This window comes from Alosa sapidissima, chromosome 22, assembly GCF_018492685.1.
Source record: "Alosa sapidissima isolate fAloSap1 chromosome 22, fAloSap1.pri, whole genome shotgun sequence".
Classification (NCBI taxonomy): Eukaryota; Metazoa; Chordata; class Actinopteri; order Clupeiformes; family Clupeidae; genus Alosa; species Alosa sapidissima.
The window spans coordinates 19,389,314-19,416,800 of NC_055978.1; the positions used below are offsets into that span (position 1 = coordinate 19,389,314).

The 27,487-nt window shown below is 41.3% G+C and overlaps 2 protein-coding genes and 2 long non-coding RNA genes across 5 annotated transcripts in view; 2 read left to right on the plus strand and 2 right to left on the minus strand.

Moving 5' to 3' along the window:
- The first annotated feature begins 1,836 nt into the window (after positions 1-1,836).
- Positions 1,837-26,617, plus strand: LOC121697182. Its single transcript, XR_006026399.1, has 4 exons — positions 1,837-1,847; positions 5,592-5,594; positions 6,803-6,807; positions 26,543-26,617. It is a non-coding gene; the product is annotated as an uncharacterized LOC121697182 (long non-coding RNA).
- Positions 2,319-3,223, plus strand: LOC121697180. Its single transcript, XR_006026397.1, has 3 exons — positions 2,319-2,487; positions 2,698-2,789; positions 2,902-3,223. It is a non-coding gene; the product is annotated as an uncharacterized LOC121697180 (long non-coding RNA).
- LOC121697178 lies at positions 10,857-22,244 on the minus strand. 2 transcript variants are annotated; one of them, XM_042078564.1, is made up of 4 exons: positions 22,087-22,244; positions 14,179-16,491; positions 11,351-14,094; positions 10,857-11,152 (listed from the first exon to the last, which is right to left on the minus strand). In XM_042078564.1, the coding sequence occupies exons 2-3, from the start codon at positions 16,450-16,452 to the stop codon at positions 11,377-11,379; spliced, it is 4,992 nt and encodes a 1,663-aa protein (XP_041934498.1). In that variant the 5' UTR covers positions 16,453-16,491; positions 22,087-22,244; the 3' UTR covers positions 10,857-11,152; positions 11,351-11,376. The 2 variants fall into 2 exon arrangements, with proteins under 2 accessions (XP_041934498.1, XP_041934497.1); XM_042078563.1 differs by having other exon boundaries at positions 11,351-16,491.
- Positions 25,296-27,487, minus strand: part of ttll12 (tubulin tyrosine ligase-like family, member 12) — a 40,597-nt gene continuing 38,405 nt past the window's right edge. Inside the window, exons 13-14 of the mRNA XM_042078565.1 lie at positions 26,931-27,069; positions 25,296-25,492 (exon numbers count right to left, since the gene is read on the minus strand). Coding sequence (XP_041934499.1) covers positions 25,341-25,492; positions 26,931-27,069 — 291 coding nt within the window. The 3' untranslated portion in view covers positions 25,296-25,340. The remainder of the gene's footprint in view (positions 25,493-26,930; positions 27,070-27,487) is intronic.

Consider the following 27,487-nt stretch of genomic DNA (forward strand, 5'->3'; position numbering starts at 1 on the left):
TCCCCAGTCATCCCCCCAACACACACACCAAGACCCCTGGCAGTTGGGTTAGCCCCTTGAGCCGTGGATCTGCCCAAGGTTTCTTCCTTGGTAAGGGAGTTTTTCCTTGCCCCTGTTGCTCTTGGGTGCTCCTTGTTGGTGCCCCCCCCCCAATTCCAATCCTCCCCCACCTTTCTTATGCAGCCCTTGCCACTTAATCTACTAAACCCCTCTTCTACTGCATTTTTACCCCCCCCCACTTTGCACAAATAGGCTGACACCAGACATAATTTCACTGCATTTCTTACTTCCAGTAACTATATGCATGTGACAATAAACTTCCTTGTATCCTTGTACTAGGCCCCTTAATTAGCCTACTAATTGTGGCTATAACTAATTTAATTGTACACCTCTGAATCCAGGCAACACTGACCAGAGACCTGCAATCCTTTGGATGAAGAAGGCTACATTTGTGAACCATTTCTTGTGTTGGTTAAATGAGATATGAAGAGTTCTTGGTAAGTTGTACATTGATTTAACAGAATTTGTAATACATTTTTGTTTAGATGAGCCAAATAATAGGAATCAGCTTTCATCTAGGCCTGTGTTTTTTGATGTGTAATTATGACCGCCGCGCAGCGAAGCTGCGGTCATATAGGTTTAGTCAGTTTTTTTTTTTCGCATGCCCAAATTTCCGTCAATGATTCCCGGGACACTGAAAGACCGGGGTACACGAAACTTGGTGGGCATGTAACCCCACATGGATAGCATGGAACCATCGTTTTTCGTTTTGATCTGTAGCCCCCCCGCTGGACTGGACCCCCCGAAAGGAGGGTAGGGCAGACACAGGCCCAAATTTCCGTCAATGATTCCCGGGACACTGAAAGACCGGGGTACACGAAACTTGGTGGGCATGTAACCCCACATGGATAGCATGGAACCATCGTTTTTCGTTTTGATCTGTAGCCCCCCCCCCCCCCCGCTGGACTGGACCCCCCGAAAGGAGGGTAGGGCAGACACAGTTTTCTGTGAATATCTCGAAAACCGTAGGGTTTAGGAGGACCATTTTTTTTTGTATGTTGATCTCAAGGGGCCATGTCAACCCATTCCATAACCACTCATTTCATGTATAGCGCCACCTAGTTAAACACAAAAAAGTAAAAATGAGGTGTTGTAATTGAAGGTATCTGTGACCTAACATAGTCAAAACTGCACGAAATTGGAAGTGTAGGATCATTATGACACCCTCTGTATGCACGCCAAGTTTTGTGGAATTCCGTTCATGGGGGGCCACACAATAAATTAATTTATGTTACTATACACCAACTGGCCTGTAGGTGGCCGGAGACAGTTTTCTGTGAATATCTCGAGAACCGTAGGGCCTAGGAGGTCCACCTTTTTTATGTATGTTGGTCTTAAGGGGGCATGTCGACCCATCCCATTACCACTTATTTCATGTATAGCGCCACCTAGTTAAAAATGAAAAAGCGAAAAATTAGGTGTTTTCATCACAATATCTCTGGCTGACAAGGTCAAAACTGCACGAAATTAAAAGTGTAGGATCATTGTGACACCCTCCGAATGCATGCCAAGTTTTGTGTACTTTCGTTCATGGGGGGCCTTACAATAAAATAATTTATGTGTACATTTAGTGACGTACACCAACAAGGATTCCCGGGACACTGAAAGACCGGGGTACACAAAACTTGGTGGGCATGTACCCCCACATGGATAGCATGGAACCGTCATTTTTCGTTTTGATCTGTAGCCCCCCCGCTGGACTGGACCCCTCGAAAGGATGGTAGGACAGACACAGTTCTCTGTGAATATCTTGAGAACTATAGGGCCTAGGATGACCATTTTTTTCCGTATGTTTGCCTCCAGGGGTCATGTTAACCCATTTCATGTGCACACATGTGCACAAACAGATACATACACACACACACATACATTCACAGTAATCATACGTATGACACGTACTCACACAGTAGACATATGTACGCTTGCATGCACAGGCACATACGCAGGCACACACACAAGCACGCACACACACACACACACACACACTCACACACACATACACCCACACACATAACATAAACATAACACAAACAATCAAGAATTTCTCAGAATTATGAACAGGCAAGATGGAGGTGGGGTTGTATAAAATGAATTTTACATGTGAAATTTATGAACTAATCATGTTTTGGTACTTGTTGTCTAGCAGATACCAGTGAGAATTGAGTGTATAATAATGCAATTTAGTGAGACAGTTAGAATCATATAGGCCTTTCAGCGTGATTTCTTTTTGTGGAAAAAATGTGCTGGACTGGGCGGCGGTCATATTTTGTACCGCTCTGCGGTACATCTAGTTTTTAGATGCTTTTGGTTTGCCTCATCCATTGTGTCGGAAAAGAACAGGAGTGGGGAATGCGCTGTTGACTGCATGGCCAACTGGAGCACCCACAAGGCTCTTGTGAAGGAAGTCAACAAGCTCTTGTGCTTCAGGTGTGTGTATGTGTTGACAAATATCTCTTGCGCTTGGTAATTGTCATTGGTAATAAATTATCATTTAACAACCACACAATGTCTTGTTTGCCCAAAATAACTACCAGGGAGGTGTTACCAAGACAGCTGCAGAGTCGCAAGACTGGGCTTTAGTAATATTTTGTCAGACAGTAAAGGATAAATAGTTTAATGTTTTTTCCCCCTGCTAAGATGACATGCTGTCCATGCATCTCAAATTGAGAAGGATGGATGGAAAGAACTCTTTGACCAACCCCCAACTGAGAGAGCTGAGGTGGCTATCAGTAAGTATATTTGAGTGGACAAATAGAACTTCTCTGACAAATGACATGTTGAAATCTTGCTTTAGACCTCATAATGATCTTGTAATATATGTTATTTTATACCTTAATGCAGTTTGGAGACACCCCCCGACTGCTAGTGCTGCTGAAACAGGTGGAGGCAACAATGAAGCGGCAACAGAAAGAGAAGGCAGGTGGCAAAGGTTGCTGCTGTTGAAAAATACTTTGAGTGTGTGTGTGTGTGTGTGTGTGTGTGTGTGTGTGTGTGTGTGCGTGTGTGTGCGCGCGCGCGCGCGTGTCTGCAGCTGAGTAGGTCATGGTACAGAGTAAGTACAAAAATACAGAATTTAAAGCACTAACACTACACTTAACTCACAACCCACAACTACTGACAATGGAATAACTCTTTTAGAGAAAAGTGTGTGTATGTGAGTGAGGGAGAGACAGAATATTTCTGTAAATGTTTAACTATGTTAATTTAGAATAATTTATTTCTTTGAATCATTATATCGTTTTAAAATGTTTATTTTTAATGAAAGATGTAGATTTTTGTAGATAAAAGTAGCTTGTATATTTTAACTGTTGTAATTTCTAAAGTGTATATATATGTAAAAGCTTGTATAATTTTAAAATGTTTCTTTTATTTGCAAGGTTGTGTTTGTTGAACTTGTTAATAAAAGTAGCTTGTGCTTTTAATTACTAGTTCAGGATTTCTGTTTACTACAAGTACTCAGCATATCAGCTTTATAGTGTGTGGGCCAGTACAGGCCCGGGGACCCAGCAGACACTCAGCCAACACTCAATAAGTCATTTTACTGTGTGTGGGCCACAACTGGGCCAAGAGAAACTATAAGAGTCATTTTACTGTGTCTGGGCCAAGAGAAACAATAACAGTCATTTTACTGTGTGTGGGCCACACCTGGGCCAAGAAAAACAATAACAGTCATTTTACTGTGTGTGGGCCACACCTGGGCCAGAGCAAATTCTTTGTGCCAGTTATCAGTGACTGGGCCATTTTTGGGCCGGGGACCAAGCCAAAAGTGGGCCAACACTCACACTACCCTGAAGCAAGGTAGTGGGCCAGAGGTGGGCCGGTCAAATTTTGCTATGTTGGTAGGCACCCGATATTGTTTAATTTTCTGATTGAGATATTCACGCTCTGGCTATTCTAAATGCAAAAATGCATCAGGGAGTTGACAAAACTGTAACTAACAAAATCCTAATAGAAAGCTGTTAGCTTCCCTAAGCTACAGGTAGGCCTATTTACAACATAAATTGTCAATAGGCTATGCTGGCGACACAAATAAAATCTCCTTTGGAAACCAATGGCTTACGCCGTCCAGTATCAAGTGGACTTCGATTCCCCTCTCACACATTACATTACATTACATTACATTACATTTGGCTGACGCTTTTTTAACCAAAGCGACTAACAACATGGTAAACAGTAAGTTTTAGAACAATTCTCACAATTTTAGGACAGTTTAAAAATAATGTGCGTCGGTGAGTGCTGTATTTTAACAGTTACTTGTCAGTTTAACGGCAGGTGAGTGCTAGGATCAATAAGACTTGTTGTAAGTGTTGCTATGAGAGTAGATGTTCTCTAAAGAGCTGGGTCTTCAGGAGTTTTTTGAAAGTGGAAAAGGATGTCCCTGCCCTTGTAGGAACTGGCAGTGTGTTCCACCAACGAGGAACAACAGATGAGAAAAGTTTGGATTGGCTTGAGCGTACCGGTGGTAGAGCTAGACGTCGTTCGTCAGAGGAGCGCAGCGGTCTGGAGGTAGTGTAAGTCTGTATGAGGGCATTCAAGTAGGTGGGAGCAGAACCGGAGACTACTTTGTAGGCAAGCGTTAGAGACTTGAATTTGATGCGGGCCGCCATAGGTAGCCAGTGTAGCTGGATGAGCAGCGGGGTAACATGTGCCCTTTTGGGTTGGTTGTAGACCAGGCGCGCCGCCGCGTTCTGGATCATCTGAAGTGGTTTCACTGCGCAGGCTGGGAGACCTGTCAGGAGGGCATTGCAGTAGTCGAGTCGTGAGATGACTATTGCCTGAACCAGAAGTTGGGTAGCATCTTGAGTCAAGTAAGTCCTGATTTTCCGTATGTTGTAGAGTGCGAAACGGCATGACCGGGCGACTGAGGCAACATGATCTGAGAAGTTTAGTTGGTTGTCGAGAACAACTCCTAGATTTCTTGCAGTCCTGGTCGGTGAAACAGACAGGGAGTCAAATTTGATGTTGATGTCGTGGTGTATGGTAGGTTTAGCTGGGATGACCAGCAGTTCAGTCTTTGAGAGGTTCAGCTGGAGGTGGTGTGCCTTCATCCATGTAGCTATGTCTGAAAGGCAATCTGAGATCCGTGCTGAAACCAAGGGGTCGTCAGGTGGAAAGGACAGATAGAGCTGTGTGTCGTCTGCATATCAGTGGTATGAGAAGCCGTGTGAACGGATAATCTGTCCCAAGGAGGTGGTGTAGATAGCAAAGAGGAGGGGGCCCAGCACTGAGCCCTGGGGGACCCCTGTGGTGAGATGGTGAGGTGCAGATAGCTGACCAAGCCATGATACGTTAAACGAGCGTCCTGTGAGGTAGGATTCAAACCAGGAGAGAGCAGCTCCGGAGATTCCCATGTCAGCGAGTATAGAGAGAAGGATACGGTGATTAACCGTGTCAAAGGCAGCCGATAAGTCAAGCAGAATGAGTACTGATGATCGAGCGGTCGCCCTGGCTTCTTTTAAGGCTTCTGTTACAGACAGCAGAGCCGTTTCGGTAGAGTGGCCGCTTTTGAACCCAGACTGATTTGGATCCAGAAGGTTGTTCTGTGAAAGGAAGTCAGAGACCTGTTTGGAGACTGCTTGTTCAATGCCTTTGGATAGGAAAGGCAGTAGTGAGACAGGGCGTTAGTTCTCGACTTGAGCAGGGTTGAGAGAAGCTTTCTTAAGTAACGGTGTTACCCGGGCCATTTTGAACGCTGTTGGAAATGTGCCGGAGGTTAGCGAGGCATTGATCACATGTGTGATAGCTGGAGCGATGGTCGGGCTGATGGACTGAAGTAGGCTCGTAGGTATAGGGTCCAGCGAGCATGTGGTAGGACGGCTGCATGTCAGGAGTCTGGATGTCACACCCTGCACGCACTTAAAACAAAATAAACAGGCGTCTCAGTCTCACGCATGTATAGGCAAAACTGTATCAGACCGGTGTAACGTTGGTAAATCTTCCATTGCACAGAATGATTTTTGTAGCACGTGCAACAAATGACAGTCGAAAGATACAATTACAGTGCTGCTATCAATTTGCTTGGTATAACCGCATTTATAGTTTTCTACAAATGCAATCAATCAAATTTGCCTCCATCACTCAACCTCTCACCTTGGTCACAAAGATGAAGGCCTTAGGACTGAACACCACCCTGTGTCACTGGATATTTGACTTCCTCACCAACCGTTCACAAGTGGTTAGAGTGGGGGGTCTGACATCTGACTCATTAACCATCAGCACTAGTGCTCCCCAAGGCTGTGTTTTGAGTCCACTGCTGTACAACATATACACACATGACTGCAAAGCCAACAGTAGTCATACCTCCATCATCAAGTTTGCAGATGACACAGTGATCTTGGGCCTGATTAGTAACAACAATGAACAGCTGTACTTGGATCAGGTTGATGAGGTGGCACAGTGGTGTCAATCTAACAGCTTGACACTGAATATCAATAAAAGCAAGGAAATGGTAGTGGATTACAGAAGGCAGCAGCAGAACTACAGTTACACCCCACTAATGATCAGCGGGCAACCTGTAGAGAGTCACAAGTTTTAAATACCTTGGTGTCCACATTACTGAAGACTTAACATGGACTGTTAACACTCAATATGTTCTGAAAAAGTCCAGACAACGACTCTACTTCCTTCGTCAGCTAAGGAAATTCAAAGTTTCTACATCCATCATGAAGGCCTTCTACACTTCAGCGGTTGAGAGTGTTCTAACTGGTAGCATCATCACCTGGTATGGGAACTCCACAGTTAGAGATTGTAGTACTCTGCAGAGAGTAGTGCGCTCAGCTGAACGTACTATAAGAACTCAACTCCCTGCTCTACAAGATATCTATTCCAGAAGAGTACTCCTAAGAGCCCAAAAGATTCTGAAGGACTCTTCTCATCCTAACAATGGATTATTCCTACCGCTGAAATCAAGAAGACGCCTATGTAGTCACTAAGCTCACACTATACTGACTTTGCACACATTCACTCCTCAGCACTCTCAAACATTTCCCAACTCTAAACTCACACTATACTGACTTTGCACTCATTCACTACTCAGCACTCATGACCCCCCCCCCCCCCCCCACACACACACACACACCTACAAGACTTTTAGCACTTTTACATCCCTCTCCCTATGCTACAGACCTTTTATTTATTTTCTTATTTCATCACACGTCAAAACACACACACACACACATATCTGACTCCAACTTTTGCACATCTCCATAGAACTTTTTATTTATTATTTTTGATTTCTCCTCCATCTACCCATGTCCTTGATTGCCTAGCCTTTCTTACTTTTTCCGTAAAAGTCTAGTGGGGCTACATACCCACCAAATTTCATGTGCCCCGGTGGTTCGGTGTCCCGGGTATCGTTGACCAAAAATTCAGGAAGTAGATGACGGGGAAAAAAAATAAAAAACTTTAACAATCCCTATATGACCGCTTCGCTAGCGGCGGTCAAAATAAACACCTAAATGTGTAAATCGGACTTTTTTGTTGTAGTAGTGTGATAGAATACATGCTAAGGTAACAGACTAGCTCAAAATCTCGAAATTGACCAGTGCATGAAAAAACAATGTTTTCACCTGCCGTGTCTCGCCTGACACCTACACGCAAGACGGCGAAAATACGGGACCGGCGGTAATAGGGGGAGTTCCGATAGCTTATATAGGGATGACCCAGTAGCCTACAGACTGGTTGAATTTTTTTTCAATTATTTTTATAGGCCTAAATGTGTTTATCAAAAGGTTTAGAACAAAGTGTGGAGATTTTATACGAAAAAACACCAAGGACCATGTTGGAAATAACTGTCCTCACTTTAACATGCTTTTGGATTATGTTGTCTGTCAAATCCAAAATAAATCAAATCAAAACAAAATGGACTTTGTTACTTCCGACCTCTGGATAGAAAGGGGGCCCTAAAAAAGAGAGAGGAGCCCTCCAAAAAATAATAATAATAATAATAATAATAAAGCTTTATTTGTATAGCACCTTTCATACACAGAATGCAGCTCAAAGTGCTTTACATTTGAAGCATGTAACACAATAGTAGTCAGTCAGTCATTATCAATCACTTTTCTTTGCTGTTTATGATATGCTCAGCAACATATCAAAAATATAGAAAATGACGTCATAAGACTGGCAGCCTTAACCCTCTTACCCCCCACAAGCACGCCATATGGCAACTGTGGCAAGGAAAAACTCCCATATTCCAGGAAGAAACCTTGAGCAGAACCTGACTTAATAGGGGGAGCCCATCTGCTTCTGGCTGGCTGCGCCCTCCAATAGTAGCAGATGTAGAATAATCTGAAAATGTAGTCTACAGGATAAGATGAGTTAACTAAAAGCTTTCCTGTACAGGTATGTTTTCAGATCTTTTTTAAAAATATTTACTGAACTCGCCTGCTTGATGTACAGAGGCAGGGTGTTCCATAGTTTGGGGGCATAATGGATAAACGCAGCTTCTCCACTTTGTTTGTGGAGCACTTTGGGTACGATTAAAAGATTAGAATTGGATGATCTAAGTTTCCTTTGTGGTTGATAAGATATTAAAAGCTCAGAGATATATGAAGGTGCTATGCCATTCAGAGCTTTGTAAGTAATTAACATAACCTTAAAATCAATTCTATAGGAAATAGGGAGCCAGTGCAGTTCAGCCAACACAGGGGTGATGTGTTCTCTCTTCTTAGTCTTAGTTAAAAGTCTAGCCGCAGAGTTCTGTATGAGTGCCAATTTCTTTAGATGTTTTTTGGGAAGACCAGTGAAAAGTGCATTGCAGTAGTCTAACCTGCTAGTGATAAAGGCGTGAATTAGTTTTTCTGCATCTTGTTGAGTTAAAAAGGGCCGCACTTTGGCAATGTTTCTCAAGTGGAAATAGGCTGTCTGAGTAACTTTACTGATATGGGGCTTAAAACTTAACTCTGCATCTAAGATGACACCGAGGCTTGTTACTTTTGGTTTGACCTGGTGTGCCAAGTTCCCCAGATTACTAAGAATAATATCTCGCTTTAGTTTTGGTCCAACCAGAAGTACCTCTGTTTTGTCATCATTTAGTTTCAAAAAGTTTTTGCTCATCCACTGATTAATGGAGGTTAGGCATGCAGTGAGGGAGCAAAGGCCATCTGGGTTAGTTGGCTCAACAGAAAGATACAATTGGGTATCATCTGCGTAGCTGTGGAAGTTTACATTATGTTGACTTATGACGTTTCCCAATGGAAGCATATATAGAGAAAATAGCAGGGGACCAAGGCAGCTCCCCTGGGCCACACCAAAAGGCAAGTCATGTTTTTCAAAAAAGGGAGGGAAGAGTCAACAGGTCCTGATGAATGCCCTTCAAATACTAAAATTGTTAATGTTGCCTGTTTAGGTGTGTTTTTCTAAACCCTATGCTGGGTTTAGACACTCAGGCATATTGAAGGTGTGTGATGTGCACTTTCAACCATTAGTCATTTCAATCCTTGTTTTTGGGAGGTTTCCTCAAGTGTTTCTGTGTTATTATTATGTACTCTAACTGTCACGTCGAATTAATAGCTGGTGTGCATGCAAAGAGAGAGATGGTGTAATGTGCAAGTCCCTACATTCAGGTGAGTGCATGAACTTTGGGGAACAGAACAACGAGTTCTTACTGCAGAGTGGTACATAGGGCTTTTCAGTGCATTTACCACACTACACTACAACACATGTGTTTGTTATTCTTAACTTTAAGAATATGTCTCAGTTGGGGTTGCTTGTCACACTGTCTTCGGGGTTGGTTGTACAACATGTATTAGGCTACAATGTAAATTAAAGGGAATATCATTTAGGCAATGCTTTTATGTACAGCAATAAGGTTTCAAACCCAGGCCAAGTATTTCTCAGGCATCAGTGGCACTGCTACAGTACTCCACCATACAACCAGATTGATATTTTAAGAATATACATAGATTTACTATGGGATTATATATTATTATATCAATATTATGTTCTATGAGGATGAACTGCACTTGATTGTTCCTATAATGTCTCAGGTCATGTGATGGTTGTTGCATTTCAATGGTATTAAACTTTTTACATTTATTTATAAGAATGTCTGAATTGTTTTATTTCTCCCCATAAAATAGTGACAACCAACCCCATGATGGACCCAAATTTGACTGAAAGAAATACATTGATCTGTGGTTTCTCATGTCTTTTGAGGAGATATAATTTTGTTCAATATTCTTTTGGCATAGGCATATTCTGGCAAAAATATATATTTTGAAGGGAGAGCTACAATTTATGTATTTTCTTAGCTACACTACAACATGTATTTGTTATTCTTAACTTTAACAACACATCTCAGTTGAGGTTGCTTGTCACACTGTCATCGGGGTTGGTTGTCACATGTAACATGTATAACAATGTAAATTAAAGGGAACATAATTTAGGCAATGCTTTTATGTAGCCTACAGCAATAAGGCTTCAAACCTCCACCATACAACCAGATTGATATTAATACATACAGTATTTACTATGGGATTGTTGTGTAGAATTCTGATCAACTGAGTCAAATAAAGATCAAAAGAAAATAAAGTCACATCAAATAAACATACTACAGGATCAATATCATGTTCTATGAGGATGAACTGCACTCGATTGTTCCTGTAAATGTTGTCTCAGGTCATGTGATGCTAGGTTGCTGCATTTTAATGATATTCAACTTTTTAAATAATTTTTAAGAATTTCTCCATTTTTTAACCCCCCCCCCCCGCCATGAATTTGATCTGGGTCATTCAGTGCAAGTTCAACATTTGTTAGCAAGGGCATTGTATTTATGTCGCTGCAGTATTGCTTTATTTAAAAAAATATAAAAACACAGTTGACATGACATGTTTTGATGATAAAAATATTCATAAAAAACAAACAATGACAACCTTAATTCAACCTTAACCTGAAGGTTTAACATGGGGTGAGGCAACAATATGCTGCATAGTGTATTACAAACATCAAAATGCTTGGCTACATACCAACAACCAGGAAAGAGAGTAATCCAACATGACAGATTATTTACTAGACATCCAGATATGAGACAAATCAGAATACAATTGGCCACCCATCCTGATGCAATTTCAAGTAATCTCATTAGCAGTATCTGGTGAAAAAGGGGAAAAAAGAGAATATTTTGATCAATTTGGAGAGCAATGCTTATATGTACAGTATTTCATTGCAATTGTTTACATTCCTCGTGTTTACATTCCTCCTGTCCATATAGCCACAAAGATAACTAGAGTGTGCAGGAACAAAGGGGAAGCATTCTAACAAGCAACAACAACTCATGTTTCATACTTACTTTCTTTCACTCGTCGTTATTCTTTGTCATACTTTCTTGTGAATCGGCTGATACCGTTTAATCACATGCAGTCCCATGTCTTGCTTTTCTTGCAGATATTTTTTGGAGTTGCCCATCCTCTCAGCTTCCCGTCTCAATTCGCCTAGACTGAAGGACCTGTGTTGACGCTTTCTGTGATCTGAACAGTGTTCCTTGCTGGATGATCGCTGCTTCTGCTTATCCTTGTCTTTGCCAGATGATTTCCTTTCTGACCGATGCTCCTTGCTGGATGATCGCTGCTTCTGCTTATCCTTGTCTTTGCCAGATGATTTCCTTTTTGACCGGTGTTCCTTGCCAGATGATCGCTGATGTTCATCCTTGTCCTTTCTAGACAATTTATAGTGATTTACTGGTCTTTCAGGCTCATTCTTTTCCCTGTTCTTATCTACTGAGCTTGACAGTCTCCTGCAATTGACAGAAGTGGGCACAAAACTGTCCCCCCAACTTTTCATGATCTTGTCCTTGGCAGAAGTCTTGTCGGGGGAATACAAAATATTAAGTAGAGGAGGCAAATTACGGTCACAATTTGATCTATACTGATTCATTCCATTTGCTTCCTTAGAATCTACTTTTTGGGATCCATACAGCTTAAACTTTACAAGTTTTCTTTTCCTGTGCACACCTGAAGACTTTGGCAATTCTGGACTTTCTGAAGTACCAGCTAGATTCACAACATTCTCCCTTGAGGTATTAGTGAGGCTTACATCATGATCTCTATTATCTGTATTGTCTGGTGTCTTTGTGATGTCTGAAACAATCTTTTGGGAGTTATTAGATTTCTTAGTCACTTTCAGGGGCGAATGGCCTGATGGACACAGGACATCTGTCAACTTCTTACTATTTTCGAGTGGTTCCATTCTACATTTTTTGAGCGGTACTGACTGGAGAGTGCTGGTGGGACTGCTGATTTCATGTTCATTACTTGCACTTGAGCTTTCAGCCTCCAGTGAACTTGATTCCTTCATTACATCAGAGTTTATTGTCCTTATGGGAGCAGATGGAGAGATGGGAGAGCTGGCTTTAACCCCCCTTGGTGATGATGAGTAAGGAATATGAATCTCCAGTCCAGGGGACTTGGCTCCCTGATGGGTTGTCAGAGCATGGTCCTTTCTGCAAGCATTGTGAGATGGAAGTTGATGTTCCAGAGTGTCCTTCTCCTTCCTGCTATCTTTAAGAGGACTAGGTAGCCCTTTTATAGCTGTTCTGCTTGTCTGTATTTCACACTGTTTCAACACTTGCTCTATGGAGGGAAAGGATGGAATCTCTTCTTCAAATGTAGTAATCTTTTCTTGTTTCATCATTTGACTCAAATCTCCAATTGTCTTAAAAGTGTGCTCCAAGTCCACCTCCAGATCATCATCTTCACTGTCAAGACAAATGGGAGAAGACGGAGCAACATTGTGTACACTGTCATCAGAGTCTACCAATAATTCTTTTGACAATGCTTTAAACTCCTCCATTGACAACACTGTTATTTTCATTGACAGCATGGGTTCATCTGGACTCTTCGGGGACTCATATGAATGCTCATTGCTAGGTGATGGCGGATCTGTCTGTGGAGAACTAATGAGGTCCTGATGTACATTTTCAGAATCAATCTTATCTTCATTTTCAGATGACAAAGCAGTTAATTTGATGGACAGCATCGTATCAGATGGGCTCACTGGACAGTCCTTTTCTGATGTTTCCACCTCTTCACAGAGTCTTTCAGACAATTTCAAACCTTCTTCAGTTACATTCATCTCATAATCTAAGTCCCTGCTGTTATTATCCGAGTCCACATTTGTCATGGCAAGAACAGCTGTGCTGTCTGATCCTTTTCTTAAACACTGTTGTGAGGTTTGTTCCTCAGACATCTCGAGAATGTTAAATACTGTGACAGCAGCAGCTGATTTTTCATATGAATGTCTATTGAGATTTCTCAAAGACAACGAAACCTGAAGGGAGACATCATCTTCCTTGTTTTCCTTTCTTGAAACACTTTGTCTATCATTATTGTTGTTGGTGGAGACTGTCACTTTTTGTCTAAGATCATCTTGACTTTCAGGTTTGACATGTTTACTCTGCTCAACTCTGGCTGTGCAGTTTTCATTGTACAAAGAAGCTGTGTCTTTTGCCAGTGGTGAGGATGGACAGAGATCTTCCTTAGATACACTGTACTCATGGGGAGATGTGGTACCTGGGGTTTGGATGCTACTGGGCACGTTTTTCTCCGGTGACTTTTCATTGCAATGCTCCAGCAATGATCCACAGATTTCTCTTGTAAAATCTTCATCTGCCATTTCTCTGTCAATGTCCATTGATTCATCATTTACATTTCTCCACCATGACTTCTTTATCTCCATGGCTATGTCACAGTCAAAACAATTGGTAAGAATATGGCCCTTTTGCTTCAGCTTATTTAAATTCCCCACGTTCATTGCACTAAACACCATCTTGTCTTCTTCTGTGTCAAACTCTGCAGCCTCTTTCAATATATTTTCAAATGTACCATCTAGTTCTGCCACAGTGTAGTTGAGAGATTTGCCACCCCAATAAAGATCAAGTACAGCATCTGCAAATTCTGGTTTGTTGTTCATTCTGCTTTCATTTTTTGTCCTTTCTTCCTCTTCTTTCAGCTCCAGGGCTGTTTCCAATACCTTCAACTTTTTCAGATTGTATGTCACTACATGTATGCCAAAGAAAACATCTGGTCCACATAACTCTTCAATGTTCTGGTCCTTGGGAGCATCTTTGTTTTCAGGGGACAGGCTGTTGAGAGAATCCAAGTTGTGGCAGACTGCAGACTCATCGGTGACATCAGCTTCAGGACGACAGCCAACCTCTGCAGACTTCACACATGTTTTCCTCACAGCAGCACTGTCAGTGTCAAAAGGCAAAACAATGGCCTTCTTGATTTCCTTGTCATCAGCAAGAGACTGCAAATCTTTCATTAACATGGGATGATGGTCATCACTGTTGGGAGAAAGGGCGTCATCACATTCCTTCCCTTTGCCACCATCTCCAGGTTGCTTTGATATAGGAGGTACGACTGCAACTGCTCTATGTATCTGTACACTTTTATTAGGGGGCGCTTGAATAATAGAGCCATGGCAGCCCGTAAATTCAATGCTTTGGTCGATATTCCGTGTGTCTTCTGTTACAAGTAGATATGAGAGCAAAGGACGTCTGTCTGTCACAGTTACAGTATGTGTGTTGTGCAAGTTTGGCGTATGGTGGTTGTAAAGATCTGCTTTCCTCTGTGAATGCTGTTGTTGGAAGAACCTCTGTTGGGGTGAGTTAACAGAGGAGTTTTGTTGTTGGGCAAGTGGACCATGAACAGAATGTCCATTACCAAGGTTAGGAGCTCTACTTTCATTTCTGTTTGAATTGTCCACAAAAGTATGATTGTTCTGGCTTGTATGTCTGAGACTTCCCAAAACATGATGACGACGAGGCAGCAAACAGTTGGCTCTGGTGGTTGATGGAAGAAAATCACTTGATCCAGAGGAGGAAATGTTCATATTTTTGGAAGGGGCAGACTGTGGGTATGTCCCAGGATAAGGAGGAGGGTTTAATCCATTCACACCTGTGACATTATTTGGAAGGGACAGACTATTGTAGCTGGTGGTTGATGGGATCAAATCATTGGAACAAGAGGGAACTTTCATGTTTTGAGAAGGGGATGATTGTGAGTGTGGTCCATAAGGATAAGGAGGAGGGTTTAATTCATTTACACCTGAGGAGACAAGACGTAAGCTGGTTGAGCTACTTGAGTAAAAAGAAGGAGAAGCCACCATGGGTGAATTGTCCACAGACGTTGGATTGTTCTGATTTGTATGGGCAGCATTGGAGCTTAACACTGTGACATTATCTGGAGGGGACAGACTATTGTAGCTGGTGGTTGAGGGGGGCAAATCATTGGAATAAGAGGGAACGTTCATGTCTTGAGAGGGGGCTGACTGTGAGTGTAGTCCATAAGGATAAGGGTTCAACCTCTGTACATTAGAGGAGACAGGAGGTGTGTGGGTTGAGATGTTTGAGTAATGACATTGAGAAGCCATTATGGAGGCAGGTGATGAGACCAGTGTCACGTTTTGTCCATATGTTCCATTGGGAATCAAGCTACTTTGCGTTGGTTGTAATGCAGGGCCTTTGGAGCTCAACCTGCCATTCGTCTGGATATTTTGCAGTTCACTGTTAACTGAATTTGGAAGATATGCCTGGGCCACCTTCTTCTTTCTCTCCTTATTTTTAAATAAGAGTTGCTGCTGCAGTATGGATTTTGTAGTATGTTGCCTGTGTTGTCCATAACTGCCTTGGTTTGAAATATGAGGTTGACAGTTGGACCTCTGCAACAGCAATGCCTGAGATGGGTGAGAAGATTTGTTTTGAACAGTAACACATCTTGGCTGCTTTATCTGTACTGTCTGTAACTGTAATGTCTGTTCTGAGTGAGATGACCTGTTGACATTCAGATTGTTAACAGAGGTCTGAGGTTGGACACTTAACATTTGAAGTCTTCCATTTGGGACAACATTCATATTTGTGTGTGAGTTAGTCTGTATACACCAGTTCTGTGTTGTTTGTGATTGAGGTTGCCCAGGGGTGCTTTGCACCACAAACGTTTGTGAGGCTTTTCTCACATGCCAGTCCTGTGCTGTTCCTAAAGAGGGTATGTGTGTAGGTTGTGCCACAGCTCCTTGATGTGACTGTACCATCTGGGAATTGTCTGCTTGAATGTTGTATCCACAGGAACTGTAATAAGGACCTGAAGTTGGGACTGAGGCTGAAACTGGAGGTGGACAAACAGAATTCCGATTTGGTGATGATATTACATGAGATCCATTTCCATGGTAACTAGCCTGTGGGGGGTATGTTCCATGCTGTGATGAAAGCTGATGCTGACTGGGTCTGCAATTGATCTGCTGGTTGAAATCGGAACTTGGGATTCCTTGGGAACTTGGAACTTGGTTTGAATTAAGCCAGGCATTTCCAACTGGCTGCCCATACTGGTTGCTGTTGACAGGATAGCCGTAAAACACCTGGTTTTCCTGGGTCTCTTGGCAGGATTGGGGATGCATGATGACACAATCATGAGAACTGACCAATCACTGGAATGTCTGAAAAGAGAAAGAAAAAGGAAAGTTTCAGCATGTTTTAAATTCACCTCAGATAGTATATAGGCTAATATTCACAAAGCATTCTAAATGTCTATAGTATAGTATATATACTCTTTTGATCCCGTGAGGGAAATTTGGTCTCTGCATTTATCCCAATCCGTGAATTAGTGAAACAGACACAGCACACAGTGTACACACAGTGAGGTGAAGCACACACTAATCCCGGCGCAGTGAGCTGCCTGCATCAACAGCGGCGCTCGGGGAGCAGTGAGGGGTTAGGTGCCTTGCTCAAGGGCACTTCAGCCGTGCCTACTGGTCGGGGTTCAAACCGGCAACCCTCCGGTTACAGGTCCGAAGTGCTAACCAGTAGGCATGGCTGCCCAACTACATCTAAACTGGATAAGAGATTTGGAGACCTGCGCTGGATGTCTGCTCTTGCATTCCCATCACTTCGCAAATAACCCCCTTAAAGACTACATACAGCTTATGTTTAGTGCCGTCGGCCTATACTGCTACAGGACCACCGTGAGGTGGCTCTTTTCATGTGGTTTTCCAACTCACACCTCATCTACAGTTGTAGGGGGACACCATTTCAAACCAGACTGCAGTCTCGTCTATTGAAATTATATCTTTGTCGTAGATTTTTCTTAGAACTGACTAACTTGCCAACGTAGTCAACAAACAAAACAAGTTTCTCAATGAGAATGTCTTTTTTTAGGTGTTTTTTAGGTTTTTTTCAGTGAAAATCAATTGGAGTCTAGAAACCTTTGTAATCAACCTCTAGCTATAGCTACAAAGCTCTTGCCTCCATCAATCACTGAAGAGTAGATATCTAATGCTTTATTTTTAATAATTTTCCTTGATCTTCTGTAATGCCAGTGACGCATTCAATTAATACAATCTGTAAGCCTTGTTTCTACCTCCAGGCTAACTTTCTTCCTACTGCCACAATACAAATAAACGCTGTGCATCAAATCAAATCATGAGTAGCCCATGATGTGCATACCAGGTAATGTCGTGGTTTTATGGAAATATATTCTTTAGTTTGTATGAAAAGATATTTTGTACTTTGGGAAAACTGTCTGAGGTCCATGTGGTGAAACAGCAGGGGGTGATTACAGCTAAGGTATACATATGTAGTATCTTTTATATAGTATCTTTATTTTGTGTAGTATCATTATTTTGTGAAACTGAATTATGTAGTATGTGTAGTGTGTGGGAAAGGAAGACTGGTCTAAGTGAAAGAGCAGACCTGGCAGAAAATGTCATAGATAAGGTTTGGTGCCAGGAAGTGTAAGCAAAACCTAAAGAATGTATGAATAACAGGATGAGAGGGCAAAGGTGGAGTACCATATGTGACTTGGTCAGCTATCTGTTAGGTGGTGGGAAAGCCAGAGTGTGTCCTGTCTGGGATGACTTGAAGGGGTATAAAGGCTGGACAGCAGCCAGAGTATGTTAGCTTGCTTCGCGAACCAATGCTCTGGAATGTATTAAAGCCATCATCTGCAGTATACATCCACGCTGTGCGGAATTCTTTTGAGTTTGTATTATTTAACACCACAGTAAGTATACCTTGCATTGTACCAATTTAACTTAATAAATTAAATAATATTGTATGTGTCATTCAAATTCTGTCTTCATATTAATTTCAGAAATGACTTCTTGAAAATCAACGTGAATGTAGCTCAGTGTATGGACTTCCAGTGTACAAAGTGCCAATGTTGTACCATAGATAAATAAATAGAGTCAAAATCATTGTTTTGCCTCAGGGCCAAAAATTAAACACATAGGTATACAATGTAACCATAGGGCTGGGCGATATGGACCAAAACTGATATCCCGATATTTTGGGGCTGATTGGCGATATACGATATCGATATGATATTGATATTTCAAACAGAAAGAGCGAAGTGCTTGGTATATTCACTCAACACAACAATTATGACAACACAGCCAGTTTTAATTATATTCATTTCAGACTGCTCTAACAGAGCTGTGCAAAAAAGTGTAAACAATAACATAGGCCTACAATAGGCATAGGCTACAGTTGCTCTGATAAAGCTGTGCAAATAACAAAAGACCAAAAGTTGACCCTGACTGACAACGCAGGCCTACATTGTACTGCACAATGCAATAGGCTATTTTGGGCACAACAATATTGAAAAAACCTGCAGTTTTGTCACACAATGCAGTTTTTTTACCTGTAAGGGTTTGATAGGGCCTAGATGACAAGCAAATGTAGACTATGATGGCCTAGACATGTTGCCATCAACAACAAAAATAGTTGTAAACAATTAGGCTACTTAAACAACGTAACTGAAGTCACTCATCAAGAGTGTGATAGACGCTACCGTCGTTTTGTATGCGGTCATTTTTGCATGTTTCTGTTCGTAAGAAAAATCCCTATGCACGATTGAATGGGGTTTCAGGAATCATAAAAAATGATGCCCTAACTGCTCGCGAGTCGCGTGCATATCCTCTTAATAAAATCAGCGTGTAGGTTGTCTCCCTGAGGACTAGATCTGCTACTGTATATCGCTAAACGCAAGCATTCATCGGTGTATTTAAATTAGCTAGGCTATGTACCAAAAATGACATTTTACCGTGAGTCGAAGAGCTGTAAACAGTGTTGTAACTTAAATCTGCGTGTACAAAACCGCTTGGAGCTCCAGTGGAATTTTGATTTCACAACGAGAATTCTCGGTCTAGCCGTTGATGTGCCGACGGAATAGGCATCAGCACCAACCTCTGATCAAGGTAAACAAAATCTGACTCAGTGTCCGTCATGTTTGAAAGTTTGTAGTGCTGCGAGGGAGAACGTGCACACGCAAGGGGCGCAGTTGAGCAGAGCTGCGGCTATCTGAATGGTCTGAACACAGAAGAGCAAGTGGCTTTGATAAAATGGCCCACTATTTGACATAATACCGGTATTACGATATTGTCTCAACTACATATCATTTTCAAAAATATATCGGTCGTAGTCGTAATACTGATATATCGCCCAGCCCTATGTAACCAGGTAAATTATTTTGTGATGTATGAATGAAACATGGTACATCATTGGCACTTTATACACAACATTACTATAAACTCAGATATTCCCACGTTGATTTTTGTGTTTCTATGCCATTTTAGTCCTATGAACATTACCAAAAAATCCAATCACACTTCCTTTTATCCATAATATCATCATGTGCATTTGTTGCTGAGACCTTATTGGCTCAACATTAATAATATAGCAATAGTCTTCATATACAAACCAAACCACCAACTAGCATCTGCTCCATCCTCTCCCACTTACAATTGATAATGAAAGTGATAATTCAGTATAATTCGGTACAACTGTCATTTGTAATTTCCAAAAGTTGCTCATTGTGCAGCAAACTGCATGTAGGCCTACATTATACATTCACAGAACACCTCCAGAGGACCAGTGAATGGGTCCTGACACCTCTGCAACCTATCAGCACTTGACAGGACACGACCAGAGGGCCAGTGAATGGGTCCTGACACCTCTGCAACCTATTAGGACTTGACAGGACACGACCAGAGGACCAGTGAATGGGCCCTGTCTCCTTGTTATGTTAAAAGGCTGATAGCGCTCTGAATGCAAATTAGTCCGAGAAAAAAAAGTCAGGATAGCTGACTACTCCATCCTGAATGGAAAGCTTAATGACTAAGGAGACAGAGAAACAATTTTTTAAGAAGCACTGTTGTCTTTTATATCCACTGTGGAGGAACATTTAGGACTTTGTTATGAACTGCAGACCATAAAGAAACTAGATGCAGAACTGCAGATTAGGGTATAATGTACAGCTTCTAACGTATATTCTCATGTAGTCAGACAGGCATCAGTCTGGCTTTGAATAACGTGGCCAAAAGCTATTGTAGCCTTATTTTAGATCTCCAGATGAGAGATTTACGCTTATCTGCTCCACCGTTTACCATACACAAAAGGTGGTATTGTGTTTCCTGAATGAAAATTAAAACATTAAAAAAACATTTAACATCCATTTGCCTACCAGTGTATGATGCTTGCATGAGGGAAACATTCCAAAACAATAGCACCCATATTTTGTAAGTATTTCTCATGCAAGCATCATGCAACCATGCAAAAGCAATTAACTATTAGTAAAGCAGTCCTGTGCATGTTTTCACATTTTTTTTGTGAACAATTTAACACTTTAAACATGGACTGCTTTGAAGTGAAAGTGTATGTATTTAGGCAGCAAAATAACTTACGAATCATATGAAACTGCAATTTAATCAATAATTATTGCCCAGATGTAGATTAGGCTACCCGAAATGCGCTCATTAAAGCCCACAGCATAGGCTACCACCGAAGCATGCGGAGTCCTAATAATAATTGCGGCTTGTTATGTGGTAGAAAATAATGTTAACTATCAAAGAAATAGACGTAGTGTAGGAATGCACACAGATACATTGCAACAGGTAATCGTTGTAGGCTACTTATGAAATCACACTGGGAGCAAAAAGACCATCTTCACTTTTTTCCCCTTTTGCAACTGTCAAAGAAATCCCATAAATACGGGAAGGCCTGACGGGGTAACCTACATCAGATAGCTAAACGGCATAGCATTCATCTACATGCAGTAATTTGAACACTGACCTTGATAGCCTACTTTTGCTATTTAAAAGTAGGCTAATTGCCAAAACACAACACAATGCAAATGAGCTATAGCAACCAATAAAGGACTTAATCACACGCAAACTACTATTTTACTGACTATAAAAACATTAAAACTATAAAAAAGCTTTTTTCCACATTAGTCAACAAACCCACCTTTATGACCCAACTTTTTAGTCACTTAACTTGAGCTCTGAGTCTCAAGCTATGGTTTTATCATCCAGATACTGCGGCTGGAGCAAAAAAAACGATACCAGGCAGATCAGGCTTTCTCCTTTTGCCCGTATGTGAGAGCGTGCCTTTCTGAACTGACAATGTGTTTGTTTGGCACAGTTTACAAAATGCATGGTATGCACGTCTACTTTTGGTAGCAAAAAAGTGGTGTTCAGGGTACCATGCAAAGTTGAAAGAAGCCTTTCGTTTCGGCATGCAATTTACGTCCAACTAGTGCAGCAACGGTAGCCTTTCAGACCCCGGCTGCAGAGTAGCCCTGCGCAGGGACTACAGTGACAGAGCAGAGGGGGCATTTGTGATTTTGGGGGGCACAAGATTTTGTTTTGTTTTAAGTAGCCTAGCCTCTACGGAGGGGAGTCTCCGTTGTCTGTGTGCGAGCGTGAGAGGAGCACAAGGATCACAACATTAAAGATGCGACTGAGAATTAGACAAATTGTGTTCACTCTTTTAACACGTATCTTCATTCGAAATGCGGAATAAGGAGACAGCTTCACTTAGCGTTCTGCTACCCATATCAGAAGGCTTTGGGTGCGTTCATAAATTCAATCTTACACTCTGAAAACAGAATAAAGCTCGGAAGTTCGACAAAGACGAGCGTTCTAACTCAATTTACGAAGAGTTAGCCTATTTGGGGTTACATACACTATGGTTTCTATAACAGATGCATGCCTGACTAAATGTTGAGTTAAAAAAGGAAAATAAAGTCGACTCACGCATTTTTTCCAAATGTTAATGTTATATCCAGTCCAGAACTCGATCAGTCACAACTTGGCTCTTCTTCATAGCTCTCCTGTGACTACCTATTTATAATGAGAAGATATCTCTCCGCCCACCACATCCCAAGTCTCCCGGACTGCAGCACCATCGGACGGACTCTGGCAAACTGATAATATCCTAGGTACGCACTAAGAGTTGTTGCAGAACCAGTGGGTGGAGCCTATATGTACAGTTGGCATTGGACTAGGCCTAGTCACTAGTGAATACGTCAAGTCAACTTTATTTATATAGCGCATTTCATACACAGAGGTTATTCAATGTGCTTCACATAAACAAAATAAAGCATAGAAGGGCAATACTCAAATAATAGTTTAAAAAGTAAAGCATGAAAAATAAGAAAAACACAAAAGGTAGGCCTAATAATAAAAAGCATACAAGGACAATAGTTTAAAAGTGTTTAAAAAGTAACAATTAAAACATAACATAAAAACATAAAAAACAATATAGAATGATTATACTAGTCAAGCACCCAGTGAACAGCAACACTATGGAGATTCTTGAAGTAGTCCCAAAGGTCCTGTGGGATGGAGCTAGCGACTTACAAAGACAACATACTACCTGACTTTTCTCATTTATGAAACATGGATATGGATACTCAAGATAGAAGACCTATAACACTTTATTTGACATATAGTGTCTACTGTTAATTGCTAGATTAACATGAAAGTGGATACATGTATGGATTGGCCTATTGAATAAAACTTCCAAAAAAAACTTAGTTTTGTATTTCTTTCCTGGCCTGTTCTTCTTCAGTGAGTTTTTTTTTTGGCCGTTTGCAAATGGAGTGCATTACCACCACCATCTGCTGGACTTAGGTGTAATGGCAAGTGTACCCTTAAGCCTCGTTGTGTCCGCCGGGTGAATAAGGCGAATTGCATGACCATTGTGTTGTGTTTTCTTGTCAGAGACATCTTGAAGTTACAATCAAATAAGACCCAACGGGTTGATCAGGATCACAAATGAAATGATTTATTGTAGATGGTAAAATGTCAGATAAAAAGGAAATGGCAAAGTTTCTACAGTTGAACTGCAGATCAGGTTAAGTAGTTCACGGAAGTCGGCTGAGTGGTGCATTCAACAAAATCCAGACCCGTTGCTCTGTGGACCTCAAAGACATAGGTGACAGGTGTTGGCTATGGTCATATGGTCGAGTCCATTTTGGTCACAAGACAGATCCATTACAAAAGCAAAGACATACATCTGTCATGTGAGGAGGAATGCGACAGGTGTTCCCAGATCGGAACAAAACAGACACAACCATATGAGAAAAATGGTCATTGGCATGTGCAAGCTAATGTGATCCAAGTGCAGGGCTCGAAATTAACTTTTTTTCTCAGTGTCCCGCAGCTGTCCCGAATTCTACTTGCCACTGTCCCGGACTTAAACACCAGTGTCCCAAATTCAAGTTCTTGTTTTTTCCCAATAATAAACAGCATAATAATCAGTAACTTGCATCACTTAATTAACTCGTTCTGGTCCACCATGTCAGTTCTGAACAATTTATTAAACACCATTTCATTAATCATCTGCTGTTTCACACAACACTCATTTTCAGAGATAGCGCTTTTGGCTCTTTTTTGAGGTTGCACTAGACATTCATTGTCCATCGTTTTGACGGACAGGGTTGTAAAACATTCCGTCAATAATCTATTTTCACGTGTCTTTAATTTCAATGTCAGTTTGGTATGATGTCATGGCCACATATCTCAGTGAAAACAATAAGTAGCCTAGCGTGGGAAATTACCACAAAGCTGTCAGATAGGCTAGCCTACTCTCCTGCCACGCTCTCACCCTCAAATGCGTTCCCAATTAAATGAATTAGCAAAACGTAGTTAGAATATGTATCTCGATGTAACAAGCTGTTTTGACATTGTAAACGTTCTCTAAGAAGAGTGTAAAGCAGTTTGCAGTAGCCTAAAGTTAACCACAACGTCGTCTATTGCTGGAAAAAATAGCGAGCGGCCTATTTTAATAATTTGATAAACTAATAAATGCTGATTAAAGTGCATGGCCGCAGTTTGGACACCCCTTAGAACTGCCACAGCGAAATGTCAAATGCTAACTTAAATAACTGTTTTCATTGTTATAGGCTACCTTGCAACACTATCGTTTTGTCAAATCGCAGTTGCAGTAGGCTATTTAGCTCAGCATGATATTGGTGACGTTTGTCTGTCAATGACAGAAAACACGTACCGTTTTAGTCAGAGAGGACTGTCATCTCGTTTTTTTTTAGAACACCAGTGTAACCTTAGGCCTACACTATCAGTCAAAAATGTTCACAATGTCATGAAAACAAATGCCATTTACCTGCCTGCTAGTTAGGTAAGTTAACCTCTATATCGGAAATATAAAAAAGATATATATCGATATATCTATATCGACCCATTAGGCCTACCGCCCTTGCCCTATTTTTGTGTCGGCCTATAAGTCACAATATTCATTTAACCAATACGGCAGATTCCTAAGGAAACGCAAGCACCCAGCCCATTTGGGTATCTTACTATATTTGTACCAAAAATAACATTGTAGCCTACAGTGATTTGAAGAGCAGTAGCCTAAACAGTGTTGTAAGGCTGCGTGTACAAAACCGCTTTACAGATTTCTTTACAGATCAGCTGGCTAACGCTGCTTTTGCCAGCTGCCCGTCACGCCAGGTCAAATTTTGTATAGGCCAGATTCTGTATTTTATTCAGACAAGAAAGATACGTTTAGATTCCCATGTGAACAGTTTAGGGAAAAAGTACCTATTTTGAAATTTGCTTTGCCATTTTTTCTACTGTCCCAGAGATCCTTCTATTGTGTCCCGGAAGCATTTTTTATGGTCCCCGGGACGTCGGGACATCGTTAATATAGAGCCCTGTCCAAGGGACCACACTCAGGGCGCCTACAGGATGAAAGCTTTGTACATCTGTAACGGAAGTAGCTGTGGCATCCTGATATGATATCACCCTGACTCTGTATCTCGCTATTTACTCTGCACATATGCATGGGATTCCTGGGGCGTAGCCCATAATTGCATTTATGGGTTGAATTAACCACTTCTATAGGGTTGCTCTCAGTTCAGGTACAAGTGGGATGCATCTGAATTCTTCAAGTTGAATATGAATTTATGTCAATAATAATAAAACTTTCATAAAAATCATAATGGGTTGTAAGAAACAGTTTATTTTTCATGGAGGACAAAAAGTAGTTATACGATCTGACTGACTGGACATTCCTCAGCGTTGTCCAGAAATAGTGTCTGGAACATGTGGTTGTAGAACTGTGGGTGGTACTTGCACGCGCGCTCACAGTCAGGATTAAAGTTCACCTCCAGAATTTGTGGTCTCATTATACGCTCCCCTGAGGTGGTAGACAGAAATATGCAGAAAAGAATGAGAACATTTCATTACAGGCCATTATATTTACACAGAAAGATAAACAGACGGATATAGTAAACACATGAAGGGAGAGTAAACACCTAATAAGTAATTCTTCAGATCTCTGTGGTACAGCGAGGTTCTCAACACATTCATTGAGTGAAAAGGAAAAAAATAAAAATAAAATGTTTTAATGTCAACTACAGTATTTGTATTTGAATTGATAACAAAAATTGTATTGATGTGACATGTGGTGTGCAGATGGGTTCTCCCTTGTATCCAATCTTGTTGTCACCAAATACGTGGGACCCAAGTCAACAACAACTTACAATTTACTAGCCTAAAGGTCAGGGTGCCTGGAGGCTGTGTGGAGACCCCAGGTTGCAGCCATAACATGAGCCAATGGCTGGCAAATGTGCTGTTCTTAGGCAATAGTCAAAGTATTCATTTATGGTCATGTCTGGTTTTGGGAAGTAATATAAAGTAAAATAATTTTGTCTCAGGAAGTTAGCTTCGAGACCGATCAAAAACACCGAATCAGATGAGGTAATTTGTTTAGAAGCGGATGCGCCACCGAGCAGTCATCATTAGATCATGGCAGCCACAGGAACATGCATGTTGCACGTAACCTAATAGATCTGCCCAGTTAGATTGATGGCACACATCACACCAATATAATTAAGTGATCACATTCTGACTGGCTACAAGGATCTCATTATTCAGAGAGTTCAATTTGGCTGCTGTAAAGGAATTATTATTATCATTGTATAAAACACCTGTGTAAACAGATATATAAATCATCTCTGTAACCAAAAATATTATGCTGAGTTTCAAGGACACAGAGTTCGAGTTGGGACACACAGGAAAAGGCCCCCCGCATCTGAGTGTGTCTGTGCGTAGGTTTTGAGGAAAGTCGTGCTGAAGGAGATAGATGTCTGGCATCCTGTTTCTTTGTGTATCTGTACAATAAAATACACTGCTTTTGGGCTGCAGGTTCGGAGACTGATGGTGAGGGTTTTATACCTTTCACTAGCACTCTCTCCTCGTGGCGCCGAGAGTCTGTGAGCAAACCAATACTACGTGCTGTGGTTCTTGTGTCTATATGTTGAGGTAAATTCCTTGACAGCTGCAAAGGGTTAGTGGCATTTTTCCACCACACAGACTATTAGAATCTGCAGTTTATATTAGCCTGTTTGTTTTGTTTTATTCCCTACAATAAAATCATCTAATCTCCAATCTTGATCCAACCGTCAAGCTTTATTGAGAACGTCTTCAATACAGACATTAATACCAAAACACAACGCAACATTTTCCTGCGGATGTAATGTATTGCTGAGTACTAGTATTGGATTCTATATAGAATCCAACACTAGTACTCAGCAATGAATTACATCCGCAGGAGCAGTTATTAGGTGTGTTACCTTGTTCAGTTTTGTCCCATTTCAGCATCAGGTCGATGGCATAGATGGCTCTGGAAGAGGGATAATCAGCTATACCATAGGGGGCAGGCTGGGAGCTAGCAGCCTGGAACAGCTCACCAAAGGCCACAAAGATATCTGCCTGTGGATTTAAGAACACAGCCAATTACACACACACACACCGAAAACTTAGATGAACAAGGGGCACAAAATAATGAAACATATCTATCTGAGGTAGAATATAGATTTTCTTCCCAAGCCCGAACTTGACCCGAGGGCCGGGTCAGGCCGATATTTCTCTATTACTCTATTAGCCTAATGGGGAGAAGGCTATGCCATAATCAAAAATATTTTATATTTTTAGCAAAGTAGGCCTAAGTAACACATGTGTACAAAGTTGCAAAGTTATGCTACAAAGTTACAAAACGGAACACGTGTCATGCACAGCGTCTCTTCCACTCATATGCATCACACCGGGCCTGCTGTGCTGTATTGTGTAGCAGCAGTGCAACATGGAGCTTGAAGATGTAAAGAGAAAAATAAAAATAGGATAATTAACT